Raw genomic sequence first — 25,876 nt, 5'->3', positions numbered from 1 at the left:
TATCACCGGGTCGCCACTTTTTTCACCATTCAACCACTTCAATTTTGTATTATTCAACAACTACTCAATCAATTGATTGAAACTATTAAGAATCTAATAATCTAGGGTCTATTATACTATTTTGACAAGTTCTTGAATTGTGACCAGTTCTCCCACATGTACTACAGCATCGACTAGAAGATGCTTCCCCATTAGAATTCCCTCTCTTTTGATGCTCGTCGCGTTGAATCTGAATATCAACCTCTTGTTGAGATAATATATCAAGAGCCTCTTGTCCAGTAAGCACTCCTCCTTGACGTAATTGAATCTTTTTTGCGCATCGACGTTTGCTTAATGCCTCGTTTGCCTTCCGAAGTGTACGATTTTCTGCACTTAAAAGTGTATTCTCATGTGCTAATCTCTCTGTACCTTTAGCTAGAGCTAGTACAGTTTCGAATATAGGTGTAGGAGAGCTTGATTGATGACGACTTATTCGAGATTTTACTAAAGTTGATTGAGAAAGAGCTTCAATTGGATTGTGAGGTGTTTGAGAGATCCAAGGATCTATATTGAGAGGGGGGGGAGTAGGTGTATGAATTCGAATATCTAACTTTGAGAGTACAGCTTCAGGATTAAATGGTATTAATCCAGTTCCTCGAAACCCAGCTTTTATATTCTGAGATGTAATTGATTGTTGATATACAGCTTTGAAAGCTATAAAGAATTCAACCTTAGTGTGTGAACGAAGTGAATGACTTCAATTCAATTACTACAGTAATAAAGAACTAAGCGAACACAAAAGAGACTAGCTCTTTTAGTAAGTCTATATAAGACTTACTACTTTCAATATGTAGTTAGCTCTTTAGACAGAATACAATTAGATATACAGGACCTATATAATCTGTGGGTGCTACGTCTTCCGTATCCTTCTCGTACCAACAATACCATTTGAAACCACCTTTCAATAAGCTTAGGATCTTCGCAGAGAGCCCTTTGAAAGTCATAAACGCGATTAAAACGCGTCTTTAATTCCGTATGATGCTTTACGAATCGATGAGCCCAAAGCTTTCCAACCTTCTTTGCCCCTCGCGACTGAAGAATATAATTCGCCATATCTTCTACACCACTCAATTTAGGTGCAAACCCTCTATCATCCATATCAATTATATACTGAAGAAGCACTTTCTCTTCTAATTCAGTTATTTTATGCCCATTTGCTCGAGTTTCCATTTGGTTATTTCGACCGTTGATTCTATCGCGTAGTGTAGATCGAGGTACTGAATAGACTTTCGCAGCTTTCGTAATTGTCAAATTTTTAGACTTTCGAATAGCTTCAATAGCTAAGATGATTCGGGCTTCTTTTGATTGTGTTTCCATGATAATTCATTGAGATATCGCGAATTGAAATTGAAGTGGTTGAATGGTAAAAAAAGTGGCGACCCGGTGATATTGGCGACCCGATGATAAACCACGTTAATTAAATATTAATGGCACCATAAATACCAAGTTATACTAGAGAGTGAATCCCTTATGAGGTATTAATAATCAATCTATTATTAATTTTTTTATTTTCTTTATTCTTTAAGAGAATAAATAATGATTATAATAGGTAGATAGATAGGTAGGTAATAAATAGATGTCTATATAGGTACTTGTTTTATTAGCTCCGCTCGGCCCCTTCAATACCTAGGTAACTATGTACAATACAAAATTTCAATAGGTAAATAATTTATACAGCAGAATAACAAAAACAGAAGAGCTTTCTGATAATTTGAGTAAGCAAATAAGTTTTGATATTCCTGACTGTACCTTTTTTTGAGGTTATTATTGGTAAGATTATTTTGGGGGTTTGTTAAGTAGTGTTTGTTGAGGGTATTTTGTCTATGTAGAACTTTTAGGAAAGGGTGCTGTAGGGAAGGTGATTTGTGGTAATGTTAATTTGTTATTGTACGGTGTATGATATATAGTGTATTGATGTCGTATGTATAAGATGGAGTTTGCTTAGAGTATATTTGTTGATGTATAATATATAATATATTAACATCAATATATCAACATATCAACATCAAAATATCGACATACAACGTACGCTGCTAACATACACCACATCAATAAACAACACATCCAAATAACATCACATTTAAAGCCCTCAAACCCAATCCCACCCTACTACTTCCACCCACTTCCTTCCCCAGCGCCCCCTTCCCCACCCCGAAATGACAAACCCCGCCCACGAACTCAAAGATCTCAAAAAAATCCTAAAAAAAATCCTCACCACCCAAACCCAACTACACAAACTAATCCAACGCCACAACTCCCAAATGACAGAACTCCGCACACAAAAGAAAAGCCTCCAATCACACATCACCAAACTCGAAGATGAACTTGCAGAAAGTAGAGCTGATAATGATGAATTGATGGTGCGGTGTAAAAAGCTCGAGTATACTAATTGGAGCGTTTTTCATACGGGGGATGTGACTTTTGATGAGAATTCTGAGCTTAGGGTTGAGAGGGGGGATGGTGGAGGAGAGGGAAAGGTTGGTTGGGGAGAAGGAACAATTGGTTAGGGAGAAGGAGAAATTGGTTGGGGAGAAGGAACAATTGGTTAGGGGGAAGGAGAAGTTGGTTGGGGAGAAGGAAGCATTGATTGCTGAGAAAGAACGATTAGGTCTCGAAAAACAGGAACTCGAAATTTCTCTCTATCAAGCTGAAAACGAAAAATCAGAAGCCAAGAAGTCTGCTCAAAAGTATGAGACAATAAACATAACCCTATCCAAAGAACTCAAAGCACGAGGAAAGAAATTCTCAGCTCAAAAAGAAGAATGGAGAAAACAAAAACAGGAATTCATTGCTCAAAAATCAGAATGGGAAACCAAAAAAACTGAATTCGAAGCACAGAAAGAGGAATGGGAAAGTTATGAAGATAAGTTGAGAATGGTGATTGTTTCTTTGAATAAACAAGGTTGGGATTTATTGACTACGTTGTTTGCTTTTGGGAATAGTGATGATGCGGTTTGGGTTAATGAGATGGATGAGAGGATTGTGGAGATGGTGGGGAAATCGGGACAGACGCTTGAGATGATTTCTGAGAGATGTGGGGAAATGAAGAGGGGTTTGTTGGAAGAGGTTGCTTGGGAGGGTGAGGATGGTGAGGATGAGCAGGATGGTAGTGAGGATGAACAGATTGACATTGAGGATGAACAGATTGACATTGAGGATGACCAGATTGACATTGAGGATGACCAGACTGGTGGCGTGAATAGAGATGTTATGATGGCGGATAGTGAGGAGGATCTTTAGGGGGAGATTTGCTGAGCCTGACAGCAATCTAGATTTTTTTATTTTAAAATACAGCATTATATAATCGGACTACTTTGTGTAAGTAGTCATCAAATTGAATCTGTTGTTCCAAATTTATATATTTGTTTTATCTTTGGTGGTAGCAAGTCTGAAGGAAAAACAATGTTGAGCAACTTCCATTTCACGGATGATATCTGTCGATGATATTATATCATTTGCCATATCATACTCCATTTTTCCAATATTTACTATTGACTTGAGCCAGTGCTTATGAACATGAGTTCCATGTGCAATTGACACAATATTTGCATGAACCCTTAGATTTCCACTGCCCTGCTTCATCCTCAGCACTTGGAAGATATGTGATGAAAGAAAACTTTGCTTGCCAAACCCACCTCTTCTTGAAAAACAATGATATCGGTAAATTTTTATATATGGGGTCAAGTGAACCTCTGATTTGCACACAAGGGGATTTACCACCAAATCTGGTGGATCTTAACATTTATGCGTTTCAAGAAGTCTGTGGGAAAGAAGCCACCTGGCTTGAAACGAAAATAGCTAAAGTGGTCATCGAAACCCAAATAAACCAATGGAAGAGACGATAAATTCTGCTGAATTCAAAAGTCTGATAGGTGGAGCTTTTGAAGTAAAAGGCTTTGTTGCACATCTCATTTTTGTCCCGGATGACTTTCCGTCCAATATTATATTGATCCATCCCATATAAATATGAGATTTGCAACAAAACCTTCCTGGTACACCTATCTCATGTACAATGACACTTTATTAGATCCACCTTTTAAGTAATAGCACTGGAAATATTAAAAAAAGTGGAATAGCCTTATAAGCTAGAGTCCAGATCGTGGAAACCGGTGATCATGACGATGACTTGGTAGGTATGATTAGGATTTTAAATATGGAGCAGAGGTTCTAGACAAGATTGACGATAGCAAACTAACCTAGCTGTTACTCTTATAAGAGTGTTCTTTCCACTCATGAATATGATTTCTGACAATCTATTATGTTCTATTGTTCTTCTCGTCCTCGTCTCAACCCTTTCATGCCCTTGGCCATGCGAACGAGATATCCCGTCCCCGGTTCTTTACTTGGAATAGGAAAATGTTTCAGACAACAATTGCAGTTGAAACCAAACTAAACACTAGGGACAGGCTGGGCGGGGATACCGGGGAGAAGTAACGCTACACGTTTCATCTGAAATATATGAGGTAGGACCACTTTCTCACATATAGAAATTCAAATAAGATTCAGTTCGATAATATGGCGCTTAAATAGATGTTCTCGAAGGTTAAAAGTCACCAATGAGAGAAATTGACGAGGAAGCCACAGCGTGGTCTTCAAGTACTGGTCGATGACTTGCGAGGCTGATGATACTTGGACCATTCAAAAGGTCCAATTGTCTAGGCTATGCATAAGTGGCGTTTCAACAAAGTCAGTAGAATGTAGTCTGTAAGGTACTGGGTAAGTAAGATCCATATCCATCTCCATATCTATATCTAGACCCATATCCATATCTGCGTTGTGCAAACATGTCTTTAACAAGTAAAACATGATTCATCGTTGGATGTAAAAGTGTAAAGATCATCTTTTGCACAACGCAATAAAATGACACGTGCCATATGAACTGAGGTTGGAGAGAGAACTTAGCGTCGTTTTGCTGTCAATCACGTGGGGTCCTCGGAGTCTTGTGCTTATTGGTCAAAGCGCCAAGCGCCAAAAACTATTGACCCCTCGTAACCAGCCTCCTCTAAAATGGAGATTCTTACCTTGTTCCATATGCAAGACGTGAATCATTGGGTCATAATGTTGCATTCAAACTTCACTGCCACGTCTTTGCCCAAGGAGTCCCAAAACTAACTCTTAGTTCTCCTACAGCCGCTCGTTATATTGCTAACAATTCCTTCCCCAGAATTAACTTTTTAGCAGGACTCGAATATCCATCCATACTTCTCTACAATGTATCATCATACTCCCGAATCATTATTACCTCGAACAGACTCGAAAAATCCGAATTCAACATGTCACGGTTTATCATCGAACGGAAAGCCATGTCGAAGAGGCCTTTCTAAATCACCACATGCTTCACCGAGTCCGAGTCCTTCAAGAGGAGCATTGAGTTCAGATGCATTTTGTTGGCAACATAAAGATCAAGCTGGACAACCGGCTCCACTTGTTCAACCTCGACCAAATACCCTTCGTGAACGGTCGAGCGTAGACACATTAGTGGAAAGATTGGGACTCCTCGAGGTTGACCAGAAGAAAAATAAAGGGAAACAACGTCAAACTGGAGAAGATAATCGTGGCAGACGACCCGGCTCAAATAGCGCTTTGAGAAATGAGCAGCAACATGCCGACAACCATGGAAGACCTCAAAGGCAACAACAGGGACAAGAATGGCATCAAGCACAAGCACATCAATTACAAGAACCTGGAAGACAAGAACATCATAATGATACGTCTGCTACAAATGGTGGTCGGGCGAGACGCAAAAGAAGTAATTTAGAATTGTTATGTTGTGGTGAACCGGATGATTCGGATGCACCAAGACCACAACAAAAAATGCATGAAGTAGCTTCTTCCTCTCACGTACCAAGTTCTCACACGTCAGATCACCTCGATGTGCCCTCTCATTCCGGTCGGCCTTCTTCCAGACCAAATACATCTTCATCAAGGCCTTCACATTCTAAGCAACCTGAAATGCTTCAGCGTCCTACTATGGATCGGGATCCATCTTCAAGAACGGGAGAATTACTAGCTCATATCCCTTCATCAGCAAGCCCACAGACAACAGCTGCATTACTAGCAGAATTAGCAAAACCAATTTCCGATGCTGATCTTCCTGGATTTATATATATGTTTTGGTTGACTGATGAAGGATTACCTACGGGACCTTCCGATGAAGCTGCTGGTTCTCTTTTAACACCAACGACAAAGTCAGGGTCTGGCCATCGACGTACTTCTGATGTCCTTGAATCCTTTACTTCTGCTCCACCAGACAAAAATGAAAAAACAATGCTTCTCAAGATTGGTAGAGCCGAGAACGTTTTTGCGAGAATGCAACAGTGGAAAAAGCAATGTGGTTACAACCTTGCTTTAATTCGATACTACCCTTACCATGATTCTTCGAAACAGCCATCGAGAAATCCTAGTGAAAATGATGGTCCTAAGAAGGTTCCAAATGTACACAAGGTGGAAAGATTAATTCACATTGAATTAATGGCCAAAAGAGTGAATTGTGGAAAATGCAAAACATGTGGGAAAGAGCATAGAGAATGGTTTGAAATAGATGCGAATAGAGATGGAGTCACGATGGTGGACGAGGTTATTAAGCGATGGGTAGACTGGGCTGAGAAGGATGAAGCGTCTAGACATGGACATAGATAGAGCATAAACTCCTAGAGTAATACGGTATTATAATAATCAATTCTCATTACATACTTAACCAAGCTTCTCGAACATTCATTTATATGACTATTCCATGAATGCTCTATCCTAATTGAGACATACAAAGGTTTCACATTCAAGATGGATGGATTACATTAAAGGCCAGTGCCGATTTCTGACTTGTGGTGAATTCATACCTCCGCTAGTATTTTTTTTAAGTCTTACAATTAGTAGCCTAAAAGTAGCCTAAAATCACCCCCTAAGCTAACTTCGGCCTCTATTATAACCTACCCCTTTGATATTCTTCGCGTAATCTTTTTGTTCTAAAGCAAAAGCGAGCAGATAGCAAATGAATGATAATCACAAATTAGGTAACGTAACTTATGGTGAACCGGGTCATATGGGGAACCGGGTCACAAAATTCAATTCTCTCTATGTGATCTTGTTCTACGAGCTACACATTCATCCAATTCCAACTCTAAATCACTTGAACTACTCTCTGGCTCTTCTTCTTCAGTCTCCTCTTCTAATTCTTCAATTGGACGTTTACGTGGTCGCCCTCGTGGCTTTTTCTCCTTCGGTTTTTCCTCCGCCTCACGTACCATTTTCAGTACTTCCTCACTACTAAAGACAAATTGACCTTGTAATTTGACTCTTTTGCCTTTAGTTCTCTTCTTTCGAGTCTCAATTACTTCCTGAGCATCAGCGAGCTGTTTCCGAAGTAGGGCTATCTCAGCATTTTGAGATTCTACAAGCCTAGTCATTCTCTTGGCATATCGACGAGTTGGTGATGCAAGAGAATCATTATCTGCTAGAGCTTTATTAAAGGTTTGATTTGCTTGCCTTAGCTCTGTCCCATCTGGAGGAGAGCTCCTGAGTATAGATAAGTCTAGATCTTGATTGGACATTCTCATTTGTGGAGTAGAAGGTTGTTGGGAGGAGTTAAATGGTAATATATCGAGTACTTTTCGTGGGGCAAAAGGTACTAAACCAGCTCCTCTCCAACCAGCTTTAATATTAGAAGAATTCAGTGCTTTTTTTCTAATATTTTGAAAGAGTTCTACCCATTCAGCTCTTTGAATTCGCTTTACACCAGCTCGAGAATATCGATCGACCTCTAAAGCATGATATCGTTTCATTGGCCCATACACCGCAATATCAAGTGGTTGAAGCAAGTGGGAGCAATGAGGAGGTAATATAAGTAAATCGATTTCCTTCTCTATACAGAAAGCAATAAAGCTGCCTGTAATATGACTTGAATGGCCATCCATGATCAAAAGTCGAGGTCGGTCACCTGACACTTTCTTGGATTCTGGTTCGAAAACCCTTTTTAGCCATTCTAATCCATGACTATTTGAGGTCCATCCATTCGTACTCGTAGAAAACTGCCAGCTTTGAGGCGTGTCCTTTGGAATCCATGCAGAATTCGTATTCTGAGCCTTGAAAATGATCATAGGTGATAGAGCCTTTCCAGCTGCATTGACACATTCAAATGCAGTTATCCATTCTTGCTTGCCAGCTGTAACTTTCCAATTCGATTTCTGAGTAGAATCGACTATAATACGCGTACTTTGAGTACTTCCAACTCCAAATCCGGTTTCGTCCATATTATACATATCATCTAATTCATACTTTCGTTCAATGAGACGCATACGAAACGCATCAAACCAAGCCTGAATATTCTCCGGAGTTGCCACTTTAGCCCGATTAGACTCTAATTGACGTGAATAGCATGTTTTAAGTTCTGGATGTCGTTTTTGGAATCTATAGATCCATTCGTGGCCTATAGGTGGAATTTCTGTCGAGGTAGGAATTCGAGATGACGCGACCTGAACGCGTCGAAGACGAATTTCGTCGGCCATTTCCTTCACCAACATAGGTGTAGCAGGGAATCCAGTGATGGTAAGTCGTGAAATCCATCGTACAAGAGTATTTTCTTCTGCGTTTGAAAGAATTTGAGTCATTTCGTGGGATTGAGTATGTGATTTCCTTCCAGCGACCCTAGCTATGAGAGTTGACTTAGGAACTTCAAAATACTCCGCAGCCTTTCTAATTGATTTAAAGTCCTTCAATTGAAGTGCAATAATAGCATTCTGTATCTTCTCTTCAATTTGAGAAGGCGTAAGAGGTGATTCGGTATGCATAGCAAAATTTGTTGGGGTTTGAAGTCAGTGATGGGCTAAATGTGACCCGGTTCCCCATATGACCCGGTTCACCATAAGTTACGTTATCTACCTACAGATAGTATGGAGTAAAGGGAGGGATAATTAGATAGCTGAGTGAGTGGTTATTTATTTTTTTGTTTGTTTTTGGTTTATTTGTTTGTTTGCTTGGATGTTTATTGTTTTGTTAGGGGGAAAGTGGATGTGGATGGGGATGGAGATGCGAATTATTTTTTTCTTTTTGGTTCTGGGGATATTTTAGGTGGGAGGGAGGGTATAGATTTGATTTTGATTGTAAGTGTTTGATCTGGGGTTTATTTTGGAAGAGTTGTAGTGATGTGGTTGATGGTTAATAGAGAGTGGTGAGTGATGAGAGTACATTATTAATGGTAATTCAGAAAAGATTTGGTGTTTGAATGAAAGTGTTTGTTTGAAAAAAAAAAAAGATGATGTGATTCATCATCTTTGTTTGCTGTGGGTGGAATGATTGTGAATAAATCCATCATACAATAAAAAATTTGATTCATTGTATGAAGTGTTTATGAATCTGATAATCTGATGTTTGGATGTTTACAATCATCAATCATACAATGAATTATATGTTCATTCACAATGTTCACGATATCTACCATCATCAAAAGAACAAGCTTCAAGTGAAGTATAAAAGAACAGTCTTTCTCTTCTCTAGTTATTTTATATCTCCATACATAGAAATATTCAAACTCAAAACCAAATCTACAGATAAATCGAAATACCAACCTCTACAAAAATCCAAGTTTTCTCTCCCATCACCACCATCAAACCCCAAAATCAAAATGTCCTACTACTACCCCTTCCCTTACCCAATCTACACCTACCCCATCACCCCTATCATCCCCGTCTACCAACCCACAACAATAACCACCATATCCACGCCCCTAATCCAACAAACAGTAGGCTGGAACCCCATCCACGGACACGATACCAGTTCTTCACCACCTGGAGTGGGAAGTAGAGTAGTTGGTTTGACAACTGGTATGTATTATACATCGGTGAGCTCACGCGAGTGCATTCCCATGTTTGAGGGGTAGAGTGGACTAATTTGGATAATGTAATAGGTTTGGCGATGCCGATAGGCGGGGTTGCGTTGGTGCATAATGGGACGCATATGGGAGCACAGTCTGGGGGTTTGTGTGGGAATTGTGGAAATTGTGGAAGTGTGAATGCGAATGGAAATGCGAGTACAGCAACAAATGCGACTGCAAATTTACAAACTCCTGATCCGGCTTCAGGAACTCAACCTGGATATGGATCGGGATCGGGGTCTGGATCCCAAGCACAACCTTCCGCCTCAAAAGTCAAACCTAAATCTATCCTTAAATCAACTACGACACCATCGGCAACTTCAAGACCTTCATCATCACCACCATCTTCTCCTACGAAGTCGAAATCGAAAACCGCACTTGAACCTCCGCTTAATATTCTTACTCATGCTAATACGAATGCGAATTCGGGATCATCTTCATAATGATCGACGAGTCGTCCGATTTTTGGTTTTGGGCATGATATCTAGTTCTTTTTCTGTTCTTTTTTGTTTGTTTGCGCAAGGGTTGAGGTTGTTTCATTATTTTACCAGTGGTTTTGGAAGGATGTTGGATTTATGAGGTAGTGTCGAGAGTTGTGGATTCGTGGAGTTGGGGGGGTGGGGGGGGGTTGGATAGGGTTTTGGTTTTTGTTGATGGGTGGGAGGTTGGAGGTCTGGGTTGGAGAGATTGTAAGATTTATTTTTAGTTTTGATGTTGAGTTTGGAATTGAGATTAGAAAGCGAGTTTTTTTTTTTTCCGGTGGATTTTAAATCGATATGGTTTTATTATAAAGGAGGATAAAAGAGAAGAGAATAGATGATGAATGCATCGTTTTTGTTTGAATCTTGCGATGGCGTGAATTCGAAGAGTGTTACACGGATATATCCGAGCATCGGGTAATTAAAATTATATTCGATTTACTCGTGTGAAGTGTATTGATGTTGTAGGTTCCGATATTCTAGATTATGCGCATGGAAGATTATGATGTTGAGTAGATGTGCCTGAGTTGAGTAGATGATAAATAATGACAATTTTCGTGATAGGAAATTATACTCGAGGTTGATGGATGGGTATTAGGTATTTAAGCTAGGATTAGAATGGGATGAAGAAGCTCATTCACTTGATGATATGATTGTTTTAAATGATGTTGAGATTAGTTATATGGTGATAATTAAGAATATACTATTTAAGATCTTATATTTTTCTAGATTAAGATCTTTGTTTTCTAGTTTCTTGTGAATTTATTCATTCAAAAACATTTATAAGATGATTTTTATATCATTATATACAATTAATATCATTTCTCAATAATCTCAACAAACACTTGAAGCAATCTCCCAAGGATGATAATAAATCCTAGATCCCGAAATCTAGTATTGATAAAATCTCAGGATTTGTCCGGGCCATCTTCAGCAAATTCGTCGTAGGCGACGAGAAAGATACTTCGGATAGTGCCTCAATTACAGACAACATTGATGATATCGGCCCTTTCATATGTATTGCAGGCGGTATTTCTATTATTAGTTGTTTGCCATCTGTTATAGATATTTATGGCTCGCATAATAGAGGTTTGGGAATTAATAGAATAACATCTACATCACAGCCAACGAAAGCCTCTTCACGGTATACACCAGGAGCTAATTGCACACCAGCCGCATCATACTATCCATGTAGTTCTTCTTATGGTTCTCAGCCTCGAAAATCATTGAAGGGAAGATTATCAAATGAATATCGTTACAATATATATAAACCTCAACGATATATATAATCATTATCTGAATATCCATCAAGTTCGTAATATCAATACTATTTCTCTCTCTCTACATTTCAAAGCTCACGTTAAAGTTTATATGGGAAGATTGATTCACTGTATGCCCCTCAAAGCATTCCCGTTGTAGTCGAAATTCCCTTGAATAGGTATGAGCTGCCAGAAACTGCGAGTATGTTCGATAATCCTGAATCTTCTGGGCCTCTAATGGGCTGGTATGAACCACCTACTGCGAACAGCTATGAACCTCCATCTATGAATAGTTTTGAGCAGCAACTAGAAGCTCATATAAGCCTCCATCAGCCAGTAGCTGTGAGCCGCTAAGTCAGCGGCGCTAACTAGAAGCTCGTATCAATCTAGCTCAATGGACAAAATAGACTCTCCAGCAGATACCAAACCAAAGAAGAAGAGTTTCATGGACGATGACGAGGACAACATTCCCGCTCTTAAGGCACACCCCTGACCCCCCAAACCCCGCGAAAAGATCAAGGTAGGAAAAGATCGCGAAGCAGATTAAGCTTTTCTAAAAGCAGCCGAAGCAGATGGTAGTCCTTTTCCTTCCCCTTATCAAATGAACCCATTGCTAACAACTCCTCCAGCACAACACGACCAAAAGCCCGCACTTCGAAATAAATTCTGGGGGCTCGGCGACTGGTTCGGTGGCGGCATGAAAGTAGCTCCTGCCAAATCCTCCCCTCTCAGCCTAATAAACTTATCCGTGCCAAGATGGGCGAGCAATCAAGTTTCGCGAGTTGAAGCGATGGATAAACAAGAAGGCAGACGCAGATAGTACACCTTTCCCTTCAGCTACACAAACACCTTCCAAGGAACCACCACGAATTGCAAGTGGGGGTCCTGTCTCTTCGGAGCCCCAGCAGAGAAGTGTTATTGCTATGAGTGTGCCGCCTAAGCGTAGTCCAGATTCATTCGATGGTGGATTATAGACTCTAGCCCCGAGAACACCGACAATGACTAGGATTCAAGTAGTGTGAACTTGAATAGTACTAGGCCGCCGAGCAGAGCAGCTACGAGTAGCATGGATGGTTTATTGAGCCCACCTTGTGCGGGGGCGAAGAAGGGAAATGTTAGGGCGAAGCCAAAGAAGAAGGGGAGGTATACTGATGTTATGGCTGGAGAGGGGAAGAGTGATAAGCTGGGAAGAAAGGAAGGTAGTAAGTTATAATTTAAGAGGAAAAGAGGAAAAGAGGGAGAGAAATATTCTAGATTTTTTATCTCTTTTCTTTTCTATCCTTGATTTTGGCATGGCGGATATGATATATGATGTGATGTGATATATGGTATGGATATATATACGATATAATATCTACGTTCGTTTGGATTTGTTGGGTTACTTGAGACTAGAAAGAGCATCAGATTGAATTGACTTATTCTCTAGCTAAGCAGTTAAGCTGCGAGCATATATTCAAAAAAATGAAGGAATAGGTTGGGTATTCGGCCTTCGGAATTAAAGTGCTTTGAAATCAAAATATTGAAAGCAAACAAACAGTATACCAAAAAGGAAAGAATGAATTAAAAGTTGAGTTTTGTTTGCTCCTTATATGCATATGTACTATATATGCATATGCTGCCAAGATCCCAGGAGGTCAACAGGATTACTGTATTATATGATAAAATATAATAGAGTATGGAAGCGCTAGTTAATACTTGGTAATGTGAACTTAAATTAAAGGGAGTTTTAAGTTTTGTTTTTCGTTGTTTGAAGTTAGTCAGTGAGTTAGGAGAGAGATATTAAATGGAAGATGCATGATGTAATGTGGATGTGATTTTGGGGTTTTAGTGAGTGGTATTAAGATTCCCGGTATGGTGAAGTTTCACGGGTAGAGGGGAGATTGAATATATTCTGCTTTGAGACATCTTTCTATATATAAGATAATTTTGTTGGCAATCTGGAGGAATAAATATGCTTTCAGATTGCTATGTGACTGATAGTTGCTAGTATGAAATAAAGACTTTGGTCGTAGCATCGACATGTCGAAATTTATTTGATTAACATGCTTGAGCTACCCAAACTAGGATTGGCATCGAAATTGCAGCCCCATTCCGGGCCTCATGCGATCCTTCATCAGCTACTACCAAAGCCTGTTGGGCTTTGGGTCCAAGTGTATTTGTCAAGAACTCATCCCAGGCAAGGCTATACCTAGTTCGAAGTTAGGTCTAAGAGCAAAACGCAATATTGCTAGTAACTCACATATCATGCCAATAGCGGACAGTCGTTGCTGGTGGGTCGAACTGATATCGCTGAACGGAATTAAATCCTTCGGATGCGAGCATGCTCGAAAGATCTCTTTGCCAACTACAGGGTGGTTAGCGGTTTTACTTCTGTATAATTATGAGTTCAACTGATTGTGCGGCATTCTTACTCGTCAGAACCTTTTACTCCTTCTGGGATATCAACACGAAACATTTTATTGATCCCGTCTGATCTAGTTTCCTTTGAAACCTTGACAATTTGTTTACCCATTTGGTCAACTTCGTCCCATTGCAGATAACCTCCGGGCTCTACAGGAAAAGATAAATTTAGGACAGCACGGTTTGAAACCAAAGGGTATTCATACTTAACATCTTTCGTAGGTTTCGAATCAGCGGCAGCGGGTTGTTGTCTTTGATCACAAGCATCACGAGCCTGATATGAATAACGTCGTACACACCGATGAGGTCGGATGGCACGTCCTCAAACATATTCCACTTTCTTAGAGTGACATTAGAAGGCATCCATTGAGCGTGCGATGCTTGGCCTAAGTCGATGTCGAACCCATCCAATTGAGCACTCGATTGAAACATCTTTCGTGTTTCTAGAAGCCATATTCTTGGGATGTAAGCAATAGGAATATGAGTAGTGGGCCACATATCACGTACCCTGTCCCAGTGGCAATATCTGCAATTCGAGGGGCTGGCCCTAAGGAATCTGGATTGATGTTTGGGTGGAGGGTGAACCCAAGAGTGTCTTTCCAGAGGTATTGTTGCAAGTTGAGTCTTCCATGGTGCAATTAGCTGACGAAAAACAGATTTATCAACGTATCCCTCACCTGCAGCTTGCAACATAATCTCTCTTAAGAACGTAGTCATCCGAAATATCTTTCTGAAGGGCATTTTGGGTAAATTGCGGCAGTGTGCTGTTTGTCTGTTGTACGCTTGGCTTCGTAGCATCAGCCTGGGAATTTAGACGGAAACCAGCTTTTAAACGACTATTGGCTAAGAGTTTTCCCAAGCTCGAATTTCCGAAGAGCATCGTGAATCTTCGTGAACCTTTTTCCTTGACTGCTTATGAGTCCTCTATAGCTTGAAGGTGATGCGAATGTTATTGTTGCAAAATTTCAGAGTTTCGGGTTTTGATTGTTGCGCTCTTACAAGCATCGGTCTAGCTTCTATAAATCGTAATCGGCCTGCGCTGAAAATAGCACATTACTCACTCGGCAGAACCATATCCATGTGTGGGTTATCGTTGAACAAATACTATAGGGGTCAACTTTTGGTAGTCATATCGGGATTACTGTCTTACAATAAATCGCCGACATTGATTAGTCTTCACTTCGCTATAGGTTTGGGGAGCACAGCACATGGCATTCTAATATAATATATAGAATATAAGATGTTGACTATATTTAAAAAAATATATAACTTTAAATATACTACTTATAAACTTATGTTAAAAGTTGTAATTTATAATCTTATATTATTCTTATTAATATAAATTAATTATATTTTAGTTTAAAAGAAAATTATCATTATTTATAAATATGATAAAGATATATATCAGAATTTAAAATAACAAAATATTTTTATACAATTAGTATATTAATAATATATTGTTTTTTGTATTCTAATAATTTTTATACATAACATTATTAAAAATAAAATATATACATAAATATATCTCTTCTTTGATTAATAATACAGAAGAGGTGGAATATAAGTAGGGGATGTGAATCTAACCAGCTGGGGTACCTGGATCGAGTGTCAGCATGGGAACATGTAGAATACGATATAACTGCAATGCACGGCTCACCGATTGCGAAGTTGATATAACTGCGATGCATGACTCACCGATTACGACATTGCACTCATTTTGCCGGTTGAGGCAGCAGCCTATGTTACATTGCGGCTGAGGGACATCTGTAAGCATGACACTATATATACAGCATATATTATATACAAGGCCCGACAAGGTAGGGCCCTGGCTACCGGTACAATACCCTTGTATTATCTTAAAGTTACAGAGGACGGCTCGAAAAGGAATGCGACTATAGGGCCTTACAGATCTTAGCACTATAATACGCTGTAGTTCAACCTTTCGGATCAAGTCCTGAAAATTAGTATTTAATTAGGCTTTAAAAAGTTCATTTAAACCCTGTAATTTTATTCGATTAAGATTAGGGTTATGTTGAATTCGTCATATACTAATTCTTATAGGTTCGCTAAGCATTAAGTGACACTAGCTAAGTAATCAGGGTATAAAACTATAGGCCTTTTCATAGTGCTAATACCCTGTGTCGCCGTGTAAGGCCCTATAACCGCATCTCTTTTCGAGCCGTCCTCCGTACAGAAGTAATATTCAAATGAGAGAGATACATTACAAAATTTGCCGTCTAGAACACGTAGAAGTGCTCTAGGCTCTCGAGGTAGTTTAATACTAAGCGTCAAGTAAGGACTATATAGATAACAATATGTGCAATTCATAACTAATATTAGGTTACACTAAATGATTGATCTTGAGCACAATGCTCTATAGTAAGGAATTCATCCTGGTTATATAGACCTTCGTCCTCTATAGGTAGCCTGGATAGCTGTCTATCCGCTCTGTCCCGTCTATTCATCACGTTTTTTTCCGGTCTTAGTTGTTACTGATTGTGACATTATAAATTCCTCTAATTTATACTAACTCTTCTCTTCTCTTTATGCACTACTTTGAATGGAAATAATGCCTAACATGGAAAATTCAGCAGACATCTCTCGAAAGTCAGAATATCTTCAGTCGTGGCGACTTGGGATTGTCATCACTTCACTGTTCATAGGGGCCTTCTTAATAGCTCTGGACGTTAATATTATCAATGTACCAATTCCAAACATTTCAACGGAATTTAACTCCCTTCCAGATGTTGCGTGGTACGACTCTGCCTATCTGCTTACTATTACCGCCTTCCAACCTACCTTTGGTACATTATACAAGTACTTTAGAATCGATGTGACATATCGCGCTTGTATTATCTTGTTCGAAGGTACAGTGTAGAAGCCATATTGAGTGGTTCAGTGCTAACAAAAAGACCTTAGTTGGCTCGGTGGTCTGTGCTGCTGCCCCAAATTCGAAATCATTCATCGTAGGAAGAGCTATTGCCGGTTTAGGTGCAGCAGGAATGCTCCAAGGCGCACTAGCTGTTATCGGGCAAGTGGTCGAACTGTCACAGCGATCATTCTATATGGGAGTCGTTATCAGCGTTTTCATCATAACGGTCTGCGTAGGGCCAGTCCTCGGCGGTGTTTTCACACAAACTGTTTCCTGGAGATGGTGTTTCTGGATGTAAGTTTTCGTTCTAGTACCATGGTAGAACTAACTGACAGGAATTAGTAATGTTCCGATCGGTGGCTTTGTCCTATGTATTCTTTTTGTATTTCTCAACGTGCCAGGGACCAAAAATCATGACAGGTCACTTCCACTGGCAAGAAAGTTGAAGATGCTGGATCCCATTGGATGCCTCCTATTTTTGGGTTCTATTGCTTGCCTTCTGCTGGCGCTTCAATGGGCTGGTCAGACTAAACCTTGGATCTCCGCTACAATCCTTGGTCTCTTTGTCGGCTCGGCTACATTGATGACTCTATTCGCGTACGTTCAATGGAAACGCGAAGATGAAGCAACGATACCCCCCAGAGTCCTTTTTCAACGATCACTTTGGACTGGCGCATTTGTGTTATTCTTTCTTGGTGCAACCACATCAGTTGTATGTACTCTATCTTTAGTGAGGCTCATGCTGACTTTAGATCATAGGTGTCATTTTACATACCATTCTTTTTTCGGGTCATACAGGAAGTAAGTCCCATCATGGCGGGAGTGAGATTTATACCTTTAATGTTGCCTCAAATGGTGTCATTGATATTGGTCGGAGGAATAGTTACTTTAAGGGGATACTATGTAAGCGAAAAAAAACATTTTTGGGGCCTCACTCGCTGACCGTACGTGCTATCTGGAAGATCCCCTACATGATCGCAGGCGAGCTCATCTGCATCGTTGGACTATCCCTATTGACTCGTCTTTCGACGACTATCAACGTGGTAAGTTGGGCGAGTGCGTTAGTGGTGACGGGATTCGGGATGGGAATGGCAATGCAACTTCCGTATACAGCGGTGCAGGTGTGCCTAGAGTGAGACCCCTTCTTCTGCCTGTATATTTTTTGCACACTTTTTAATATTTTCTAGTGAAAAGAATATTCCTACAGGAAATGGTACGTATATCTGGTATCTCAACTCTTCCAATCTATCGGTACTCACGTCGAATGCTAGCCATTGCCGTTTTTTCGTGGCAGCTTGGAGGGTGAGTTACTTTCAGAATTTGATAGTCATCAGATGTTGATCATCACTGCAGAGCAATAGCAATTCCAATCGGTCAAACAATTGCAATCAGCACGCTTCTTGAGCTCGTACCAAAAATGGTACCAGGTATTTCAGGTAGAACAGTGATTGCAGCTGGTGCTACGGGCCTTCCTTCCATAGTAAAGTCAGCAGAAGAGCTGGAAATTCTTCAGTCGATCTGGAGCAAGGCAATCATCCGAATCATGTACTTATGTATTGCACTAACCGCTGCTTCGGTACCATTTACCATCGGGATGGAGTGGAAGAACTCAAAAGAAGTTGCCTCAAAAGAAAAAAGACATGAGGAACTGCAGAATAATCCGCTGGAGCCTAATCAGCCCTCACAGTAGGACATTTGCGCGGGGTCTGCAAGAGACAATAATACAGTAATTTAGCCTAGCATAATAAAAATATAAGAACAACTTCCAGATCTACATTTTACATGCAATCTGCTATGTCTGCTATCTTGAACATGCTCAAGCCAATCTAAAACTTAGACCGAAAAGGATCGATAAATTCAAATTCGCAAAAATTCTATTAAATGCACATCAATTAGCCCGTATGTAAGAATGCATATTTTTTCAGTCACGTTTTATGGAATAAAAATAAGTAAGCAGGTTAATCGCGGCTGTGTGAGAAAGAATAAGTATAAATGTCAGATTTTCTTTCTAGCTTTTGGATTTCATGCCAATCCAGAACATCTATCAACTATATATGTTGACCTCCTGGGATCTTGGCAGCATATACATATATATTGCATGATGCATATAAGGAGCAAACAAAACTCAACTTTTAATTCATTCTTTCCTTTTTGGTATACTGTTTGTTTGCTTTCAATATTTTGATTTCAAAGCACTTTAATTCCGAAGGCTGAATACCTAATCTCATTCCTTCATTTTTTTGAATATATACTCGCAGCTTAACTGCTTAGCTAGAGAATCAATCAATTCAATCTGATGCTCTTTCTGGTCTCAAGAAACCCAATATCATCTTACCAAATGGCCGAATTTCACATCAAGAGACTATCAATATAGGCGTGAATCAGCTTGTCTACAATGGTGAGCTTTTAGGAGTTACTAAAGCGATCGAATACGCAAATTCAATAGCCCAACCAGGAAACAAGTTCAAGATATACTCAGATAATCAAGCAGGATTATTCCGGTTGAAAACCCCCTCCGATTTACCTGGTCAATCATGCCAAATCAAAGCTATAAAAGCTGCGGAAGCTATTCAAAATAAAGGAGCCGAAATCTCTCTCAATTGGGTCCCCGGACATACATCTGTACAAGGAAACGAGCTAGCTGATTCTCTTGCAAAAGAGGCGACCAAAATACCATCCTCATCTCACGAAACCAGTTATGCCTCCATTGGAATGGATATAAAAAGAATGAAATCAGAGAACTGGATAGCCATCCTTAACACTCACAATTTTCATCAACCATCGTCAACATATTCAAGAAACTACCCCTGGAAGATCAGCTCAAAAATCAGAGTTCTAGGAAACATCAAAAGAAGCACAATCTGTGCTCTGTTCCAACTCAAAATTGGACACGGATACTTCAAATCTTATTTGAAACGATTCGGTATCTCCTCTAATGACAATTGTAGATGTGGGGGAAAGGAATCTCCTGATCATCTTCTGCTCAGTTGTCCTTTATATAAAATGGCAAGGAAAACCCTCAATAAGGATAACCCCACAGTCCGACCTACCATGAAATATCTGCTTCACACTAAAGCAGGAATCATCAAGACCCTCGAATTTATCGAGGCGACGAGAATAGCCACCAGATCATGGCATCTCAATAGAATGCATGAAGAAGAAGAGGAAGAAGGCGGAGAAGAAGGGGGTGGACCGGAAGATTGTGATTGAATTGATCAATTATGGCCAATTTGGTCAATTTAGTCAATTTGGTCAATTTGGTCAATTTGGTCAATTTGGTCAATTTGGTCAATTTGGTCAACTTGGTCAATTTGGTCAATTTGGTCAATTTGGGCAATCACCCCAATGTCAAATTTCATTACATTTCATTTGTTATTCCTCTTACTTGAATACGAGAGTATCTGTAAGGCGGGCTTGGTTCCCTAGTATTAGTTTTCACTTCCCCCATTCAAACATTAGAAGATTGAGGCTTTCAATCTCCCCAACCTGTATTAGCTACGGTCGAATAAGGCCAGCCACCCTCCATTTACTATTGTTAGAAGCCTACAAAGCTCCTAGCCGTCTTAGATAGTCATAGACTCAGTGTAGACGTTAATTTAATCAATCAATCAATCAATCAATCAATCAATCAACAAACGACCTTCAAAGTCAATTGCGCCCTGGATGTAGGAACTGACATCTTGAGTAAGTTGCCTGCCACGAAACGAGGGCTATGGCAATTAAACTGACCCTGAAAATAGTCTTGACAGTTCCCGTAGCAATACTGTGGAACGTACATGTATCAATGCGAAGGAAGGCTGTTCTAATTGGGCTCTTCTCCGTGACAATTCTTATAATGGCAATTGCGATAATCAGGGTCACGGTAGTTTCAAGTAAAAATAAACCCTCAGACTTATCATGGCTTTACTTCTGGAGCAATATTGAACTGGTGGTTGGTAAGTATACCTCCCTCTTTTGTTGAGAGGCCTAGAAACATTAATTCATCCTCCATTAGCTCTCATTGTATCAAGCCTTGCCTCATTCCGATCTCTCTATGTGAGCAGTCAACCCAAACCTACGAGCAGCCGAAGCACGAATATATTTAAACGAAGTCTGCCAAGAACTAGAGGTATTTTGTTAGACGATAAAACTTATACTCCAGTTCTGGGTACAAAGCGAAGCGATGTTGAGATACAGAATTTGCGCACTGCTTCCAACAATTCTTCGGGGTGAATCCACACTCCGACTAATCTTGCATAATAAGTAGAATAAAGAGAAATATTTAGCAGTCCACTCTAGGATTATATAGCCCTTCGTCATACCTAGGTTATAGCTTGGTGCAAGGAAATACACTGTTTATCTATGATGTTTGATAAGGGGGAAAAAGGTCAACTAAGGAGCAGTTTTAGGGGAAATTTTGTAAAGTAAACTCTAATTACTGTAGAAACATGAACAAACAGCATGCATTTATGAGTGTCGAGAAATTTATTGTCGATAGAGTAACTACGCCTACGCTACATGAGAAATAAACAAGTATCATCGAGTAAAATCACCTAGATTGACCATCGCTGTCTGATCTTGGAACCAGGACCGCCCTGATACAAGACATTTGGTCGCGATACCTATGCCCGACTTCCTTTCAACCATTTCTCGAAACCCAACTGTGTCCCGGTCTTCTCTTCATATTGCAGCATGACATCCAAGATCGGTCCAATGTGGGCGTTGTCTGTGGCAAAGTCAAACACAACATTTTCTTCGAGACCCCCACCAGATTTCCATCCCTCCAGAAATTTTGACGCAAATGCGCGCTGTGAGTCGATAAAAATTTCATCTTCACCACCGTACATCCATACACAGCCTACGATTTTATGCATGCCTTCCCACCAAGAAGCGTTGGCGAGCAGCGGCTCACTGTAATTATTACCACCAGCCACAACACCCGGATCAATCTCTCCATTTACCGTCCCAAGAAACATGCCTGCCCATTTTCGGAGCATGTTCGCTACAAGAACATCTTTTCCAGCATTTCTGGCGAAACTGTCATGACTAGTATCAAAGCTTACCCATGGACTAAAGAGGAAAACACCTCTTAGAGGCACCGAAAGAGGCACACTGGGAATATCGAGGTGCGGGTGACGTAAATGCGAAAGTAACGAGAGTGCCAAATTGCCTCCAGCCGAATCTCCACCGATCAGTATGTTAGATGACGCTCTCTTGCCGTCGTGAAGGAGATGTGAGAGCATCGTAGAAGCTTGCTTCAGCTGTTCTGGGAACTGCACTTCAGGCGCGAGAGTGTAGGCGAGGAGTAGCACAGAGATAGATGTGGATGCAGTGCTATCGGAAAGATCTTTGTTGATGTCTTTAACTAGACGATTCAAATATTGCATGTGCTCAATTGTGCAAGGTTGGGTGTATCCGCCGCCTGTGTAGCTTTAGTAGCCGCTACGGTGGTAATTCAGAGGTATTGTTGAGATACATAGCTTACCATGAAGATAAAGAATCACAGTGTCAGCGTCCTCCTCCCCAATCCAATGAGCAGTAGCATCGCCGTCGCCCAATTTGAGAGTCTTCGGCTCTTGATTTGTTTTCTTGCAAAAGGCTTCGTATGTCTCTGAAGTACTTTTGTAAAGATAGCGAGCCTGGGCGATGGTGAGATTGGAGACCATGCAGCGAATTGCGGCAAAGACAACATCTTTGAACAAGACTGGAGCCCCGTTCCAGTTCATCCAGCGAACTGGGGCACTCAGGAGTCTGAAAAGCGCCGCAAAACCTATTTTTTTTTTTTTCATGTTAGCTGGTTGATTTGCGGCGCAGCTAGTCTCAAATGAAGTTCGAACGCACCAATTTTACCGGCAAAGAAGAAAAGATTAGCAGTGGTAGGAGGCTGCTGAAAATTGGACATGTTTAATTATTTGTGATTTGTAAGATGGCAAATGATTTCTGGGAAGCCGAAGCAAGTACAGAATCAGAAAAAAAAGTTGTGGGAACATAAGGTTAAGAAAGAAAGCGACCTTAAATAATCTTGTCGGCAATTTGTTATGGAAATGCGATGTTACAGTAATTTCACCACCAATAACGTGCGGGTCCCAGCTACCTGTTCCAGATAACCCTCTTAAAAGAGGTATAATTCAATATATTTTATATTATAAAATTTAAATAGGAATACTTGTGTTTTAGAGATACTTGCTTTCCCAGACTAGGAACTAGTCGGTTGTTTATGAGCACCGATATTACATTTAGGTATAAGATATTAAAAATAAGAGTATACGAACCTTATATGATATATTCGCATAGTAATTTATCCTTACAAGATCTTGCCTTGCTTTTGTTTTGTTTGTCTGTTTGTTTATTATTTATGACCGGGAACATGTGGGCGTAAACGCCACGTGATCGTATTAGGATGTTCTGGGCTAAAGTACCAGCATTTTCTACATAATCAATAGTGGTAATTAACAAGGGGGTTCTACCACGAATCCTTTTTAAAAGGTAATTCTTATGGCTTTACAATATAGTCAAGCGCTCTTCTCAGGGCTGCTATGAGTTTTCTGTCATAGAGTACAAACTACTAGACTATTGCTCACGGAGTCACTCTGTTCTGCACTGCCTTTCATTATCCGGCAGTAGATTCGCGGGGCATTTGTCCTCATGGAAACGAGTAATTCCCATCCACCTGATTAGCTCTTTAGCGTCTTCTGCAGTTTCTAGGCAGTGATCGATTTTGGCTTTGGGGTTCCGATTGTTCAAGATGTATCCGGCTGGAGTAGCTAGAGGATGGTCGGGTTGGAAGGTGTTCGATGCTTCGCCGGCTAGCTTATCAGCCTCTTCATTTCCTGGGATCTTGCAATGCCTAGAGTACCACCAGATTTCTACTTTACCCGCCTGGGTTTAGGAGGTTTTTTTCATGTCTATCCAAGTGTTTGCCAGTCTCCTGAATTCGGCAAAGATTGCCTGGCTGGAACCAACAGTAGGATGTAAGAGTCCGGTGGCAACCGATGCTTTGTTTAAGCAGATAATAAATCTGTCTGCTATATGTATTCCTGGGGATTTCAAGGCTGCCTTTAGCCCGGACCAAGCTCCTATTCCCCAGCGTCGTATACTTCACATACTTCTCCTAAGGGCATTAATCCTTTGAACAATTTGATTCCACCTTGTTATCCTATCCAACCTGCTCCATCCTCGATGGCGCAAAACGTGACCCTAAAGTCGCTGGGCTAACATCGTTAGCCTTGCATTCTAAATGTAGAATGCGCCCATCTTATAGACATTATCCCTACTCTGCATAATCATGATTGACTGATTTCAGCATTATTTCTTGATCATCGGTGATACCCTGCAGAGCAAGCACATTTCCCGCGCCACCCAACGTGCAAATTACACCGGAGAAAACTCCCTTTGTAGGGATGAGATTGTGCGGCTCTAGGTGATAGTTATCCACTCTGCTTTCTTGTAGATATTTATGACCGTCCTAAAGCAATTTATTCCTCGAGCTACTAGCATACTGAATAATTTTTCAGTGAAAAGATTGCAGTTTGTGGTAGAGATCGGCTTTTCTCATCGAAAATTAGCTCAATTCCAATATTCTACCTTAAATTTCATTAATTCACAATACAGGGACTTACTACAATCCTTCCCTCGACATATAAACTACCTGTAATATAATTAGGCAATAACAAAGAGCCTACACTATCAAAAAGCATTTTTGCGATTGACCAAATCGTAGGGAAAGAAAACTGGCCTTTAGAGAAGAGTGCTGTAGTTAGGTTCATCGAAGCGATTGTTGTAGTGATCGCGATTTTGCGCTGGTGAGGTTAGGAAGCTGAACTACTGTATTCCCCGTATCTCAGCTAGCAGAATGCGAGTAACTTGATAAGTCATCTTAACAATCAAGAGCATCGAGTTCCGAGTGATCAATAGAGACTTGTATTTTGAAATGGGCAATGCCGTCGAGGTTTTCCAGCTACGGCGATGCCATTGGAAGGGGAAATATGAAGTGGATCGGCATGGGAAGAAGCTTACAGCACACGGCTAGTCCGAATAATTACACGAGGAAGAGTTGAAAGGAATTCAAAAGGATAAAATCGAGAAGTAGGAGCGCGATTCTCATAGATGTTGAAAACGGACGGCCGGCTTGTGCACCCACATTGCCTAATGTGAGGGCCACTAAACTCGTATGCAGCCGGGTGGGTTGGTGGGGGAGTGGAGGGGCAACACTGAGATCATAAAATATTCTTTGAAATAAATTGTTTTGTTTGTTTTATTTTTAATGACGTGGAACTTGTTTATCGAGTACATTAGGCATTACTAGCATCGAAATATGACAGAGTATCTAATCATGGATCTTTTGGCAGGGGAAACTCACATTGTACACTCTTGGAAACACTAGTCAATATTCACAGCACTTGAGTCATATTTCAAGTATTATACTGCAACAAGAATAAAAAAAATATATTAGAGAAACCATACAGTATGACGTGTAACTATAGAATGATGGACTCGTTAATACCTTTCAGCTATCCGAACAGCTGTGTTTTATTTTCCAAAGAAGACAGGAAACTAAACCCGATAAAATCAAACCAAATCAAAATAAACGCGTAGTAGACTTTAAAAAGAGCTTTCCTGACACGACTAATTGATCATTCATATTCTGTGTTCTAGCTTCATCTCAAAGCACGGCCAGTCCAAAAACACACCAAACCTGGTCTTCAAACTTGCACATGCCCATATCTCCAGCGGAATAGTGACTCGTGAAATGATATTCCGATGGATTCTTTCCATTGGGACGGTCTATACCAGTGACATGATAGTTTGGTCCTTGAGACATAGAGACTAGAGTATCGTCCAGCGAGACTGTTGCAGGACCCGATTTTATAACAGACCCCGTGTTGTTGTGAAAGGAGGACCAACTACCATTATCGAACCAAGAAACATATTATTTTGTGTTTATGTCGAGGATTGAAACATGGGGTATACCATTGTGCACGCA

The 25,876-nt window shown here is 40.3% G+C and overlaps 12 protein-coding genes across 12 annotated transcripts; 7 read left to right on the top strand and 5 right to left on the bottom strand.

Moving 5' to 3' along the window:
* Window positions 1-85: 85 nt before the first annotated feature.
* On the bottom strand, window positions 86-1,209 carry SS1G_12406 (hypothetical protein; the record flags this gene model as incomplete). Its single annotated transcript, XM_001586372.1, has 2 exons — window positions 86-693; window positions 867-1,209. The coding sequence occupies 2 exons, from the start codon at window positions 1,207-1,209 to the stop codon at window positions 86-88; spliced, it is 951 nt and encodes a 316-aa protein (XP_001586422.1).
* A 1,091-nt stretch (window positions 1,210-2,300) lies between these two features.
* Window positions 2,301-3,279, top strand: SS1G_12405 (predicted protein; the record flags this gene model as incomplete). The annotated part of the gene is made up of 2 exons (XM_001586371.1): window positions 2,301-2,406; window positions 2,483-3,279. The coding sequence occupies 2 exons, from the start codon at window positions 2,301-2,303 to the stop codon at window positions 3,277-3,279; spliced, it is 903 nt and encodes a 300-aa protein (XP_001586421.1).
* Window positions 3,280-5,250: 1,971 nt separating this feature from the next.
* On the top strand, window positions 5,251-6,678 carry SS1G_12404 (hypothetical protein; the record flags this gene model as incomplete). Its single annotated transcript, XM_001586370.1, has 1 exon — window positions 5,251-6,678. The coding sequence occupies one exon, from the start codon at window positions 5,251-5,253 to the stop codon at window positions 6,676-6,678; it is 1,428 nt and encodes a 475-aa protein (XP_001586420.1).
* Window positions 6,679-7,100: 422 nt separating this feature from the next.
* SS1G_12403 (hypothetical protein) lies at window positions 7,101-8,822 on the bottom strand (the record flags this gene model as incomplete). Its single annotated transcript, XM_001586369.1, has 1 exon — window positions 7,101-8,822. One exon carries the CDS (start codon window positions 8,820-8,822, stop codon window positions 7,101-7,103), a length of 1,722 nt encoding a protein of 573 aa, XP_001586419.1.
* Window positions 8,823-9,655: 833 nt separating this feature from the next.
* On the top strand, window positions 9,656-10,347 carry SS1G_12402 (predicted protein; the record flags this gene model as incomplete). The annotated part of the gene is made up of 2 exons (XM_001586368.1): window positions 9,656-9,854; window positions 9,938-10,347. The coding sequence occupies 2 exons, from the start codon at window positions 9,656-9,658 to the stop codon at window positions 10,345-10,347; spliced, it is 609 nt and encodes a 202-aa protein (XP_001586418.1).
* Window positions 10,348-11,879: 1,532 nt separating this feature from the next.
* SS1G_12401 (hypothetical protein) lies at window positions 11,880-12,135 on the top strand (the record flags this gene model as incomplete). The annotated part of the gene is made up of 2 exons (XM_001586367.1): window positions 11,880-11,887; window positions 12,033-12,135. 2 exons carry the CDS (start codon window positions 11,880-11,882, stop codon window positions 12,133-12,135), a joined length of 111 nt encoding a protein of 36 aa, XP_001586417.1.
* Window positions 12,136-12,708: 573 nt separating this feature from the next.
* SS1G_12400 (hypothetical protein) lies at window positions 12,709-13,301 on the top strand (the record flags this gene model as incomplete). The annotated part of the gene is made up of 2 exons (XM_001586366.1): window positions 12,709-12,844; window positions 13,180-13,301. 2 exons carry the CDS (start codon window positions 12,709-12,711, stop codon window positions 13,299-13,301), a joined length of 258 nt encoding a protein of 85 aa, XP_001586416.1.
* Window positions 13,302-13,679: 378 nt separating this feature from the next.
* SS1G_12399 (predicted protein) lies at window positions 13,680-14,783 on the bottom strand (the record flags this gene model as incomplete). The annotated part of the gene is made up of 5 exons (XM_001586365.1): window positions 13,680-13,824; window positions 13,882-13,986; window positions 14,054-14,255; window positions 14,342-14,485; window positions 14,720-14,783. 5 exons carry the CDS (start codon window positions 14,781-14,783, stop codon window positions 13,680-13,682), a joined length of 660 nt encoding a protein of 219 aa, XP_001586415.1.
* Window positions 14,784-16,611: 1,828 nt separating this feature from the next.
* SS1G_12398 (hypothetical protein) lies at window positions 16,612-20,124 on the top strand (the record flags this gene model as incomplete). Its single annotated transcript, XM_001586364.1, has 8 exons — window positions 16,612-16,846; window positions 16,962-17,208; window positions 17,257-17,511; window positions 18,102-18,127; window positions 18,276-18,600; window positions 18,752-18,813; window positions 19,190-19,312; window positions 19,361-20,124. 8 exons carry the CDS (start codon window positions 16,612-16,614, stop codon window positions 20,122-20,124), a joined length of 2,037 nt encoding a protein of 678 aa, XP_001586414.1.
* A 625-nt stretch (window positions 20,125-20,749) lies between these two features.
* On the top strand, window positions 20,750-21,126 carry SS1G_12397 (predicted protein; the record flags this gene model as incomplete). The annotated part of the gene is made up of 2 exons (XM_001586363.1): window positions 20,750-20,849; window positions 20,909-21,126. The coding sequence occupies 2 exons, from the start codon at window positions 20,750-20,752 to the stop codon at window positions 21,124-21,126; spliced, it is 318 nt and encodes a 105-aa protein (XP_001586413.1).
* Window positions 21,127-21,515: 389 nt separating this feature from the next.
* Window positions 21,516-22,795, bottom strand: SS1G_12396 (hypothetical protein; the record flags this gene model as incomplete). Its single annotated transcript, XM_001586362.1, has 3 exons — window positions 21,516-22,315; window positions 22,379-22,663; window positions 22,735-22,795. The coding sequence occupies 3 exons, from the start codon at window positions 22,793-22,795 to the stop codon at window positions 21,516-21,518; spliced, it is 1,146 nt and encodes a 381-aa protein (XP_001586412.1).
* A 1,254-nt stretch (window positions 22,796-24,049) lies between these two features.
* On the bottom strand, window positions 24,050-24,590 carry SS1G_12395 (predicted protein; the record flags this gene model as incomplete). Its single annotated transcript, XM_001586361.1, has 3 exons — window positions 24,050-24,090; window positions 24,393-24,438; window positions 24,513-24,590. 3 exons carry the CDS (start codon window positions 24,588-24,590, stop codon window positions 24,050-24,052), a joined length of 165 nt encoding a protein of 54 aa, XP_001586411.1.
* Window positions 24,591-25,876: the final 1,286 nt, after the last annotated feature.

Source organism: Sclerotinia sclerotiorum, genomic scaffold (genome assembly GCF_000146945.2).
Source record: "Sclerotinia sclerotiorum 1980 UF-70 scaffold_21 genomic scaffold, whole genome shotgun sequence".
Taxonomy (NCBI): Eukaryota; Fungi; Ascomycota; class Leotiomycetes; order Helotiales; family Sclerotiniaceae; genus Sclerotinia; species Sclerotinia sclerotiorum.
Note: the sequence above shows the minus strand (reverse complement) of the source record. Positions and strands in the feature narration are given on the sequence as shown.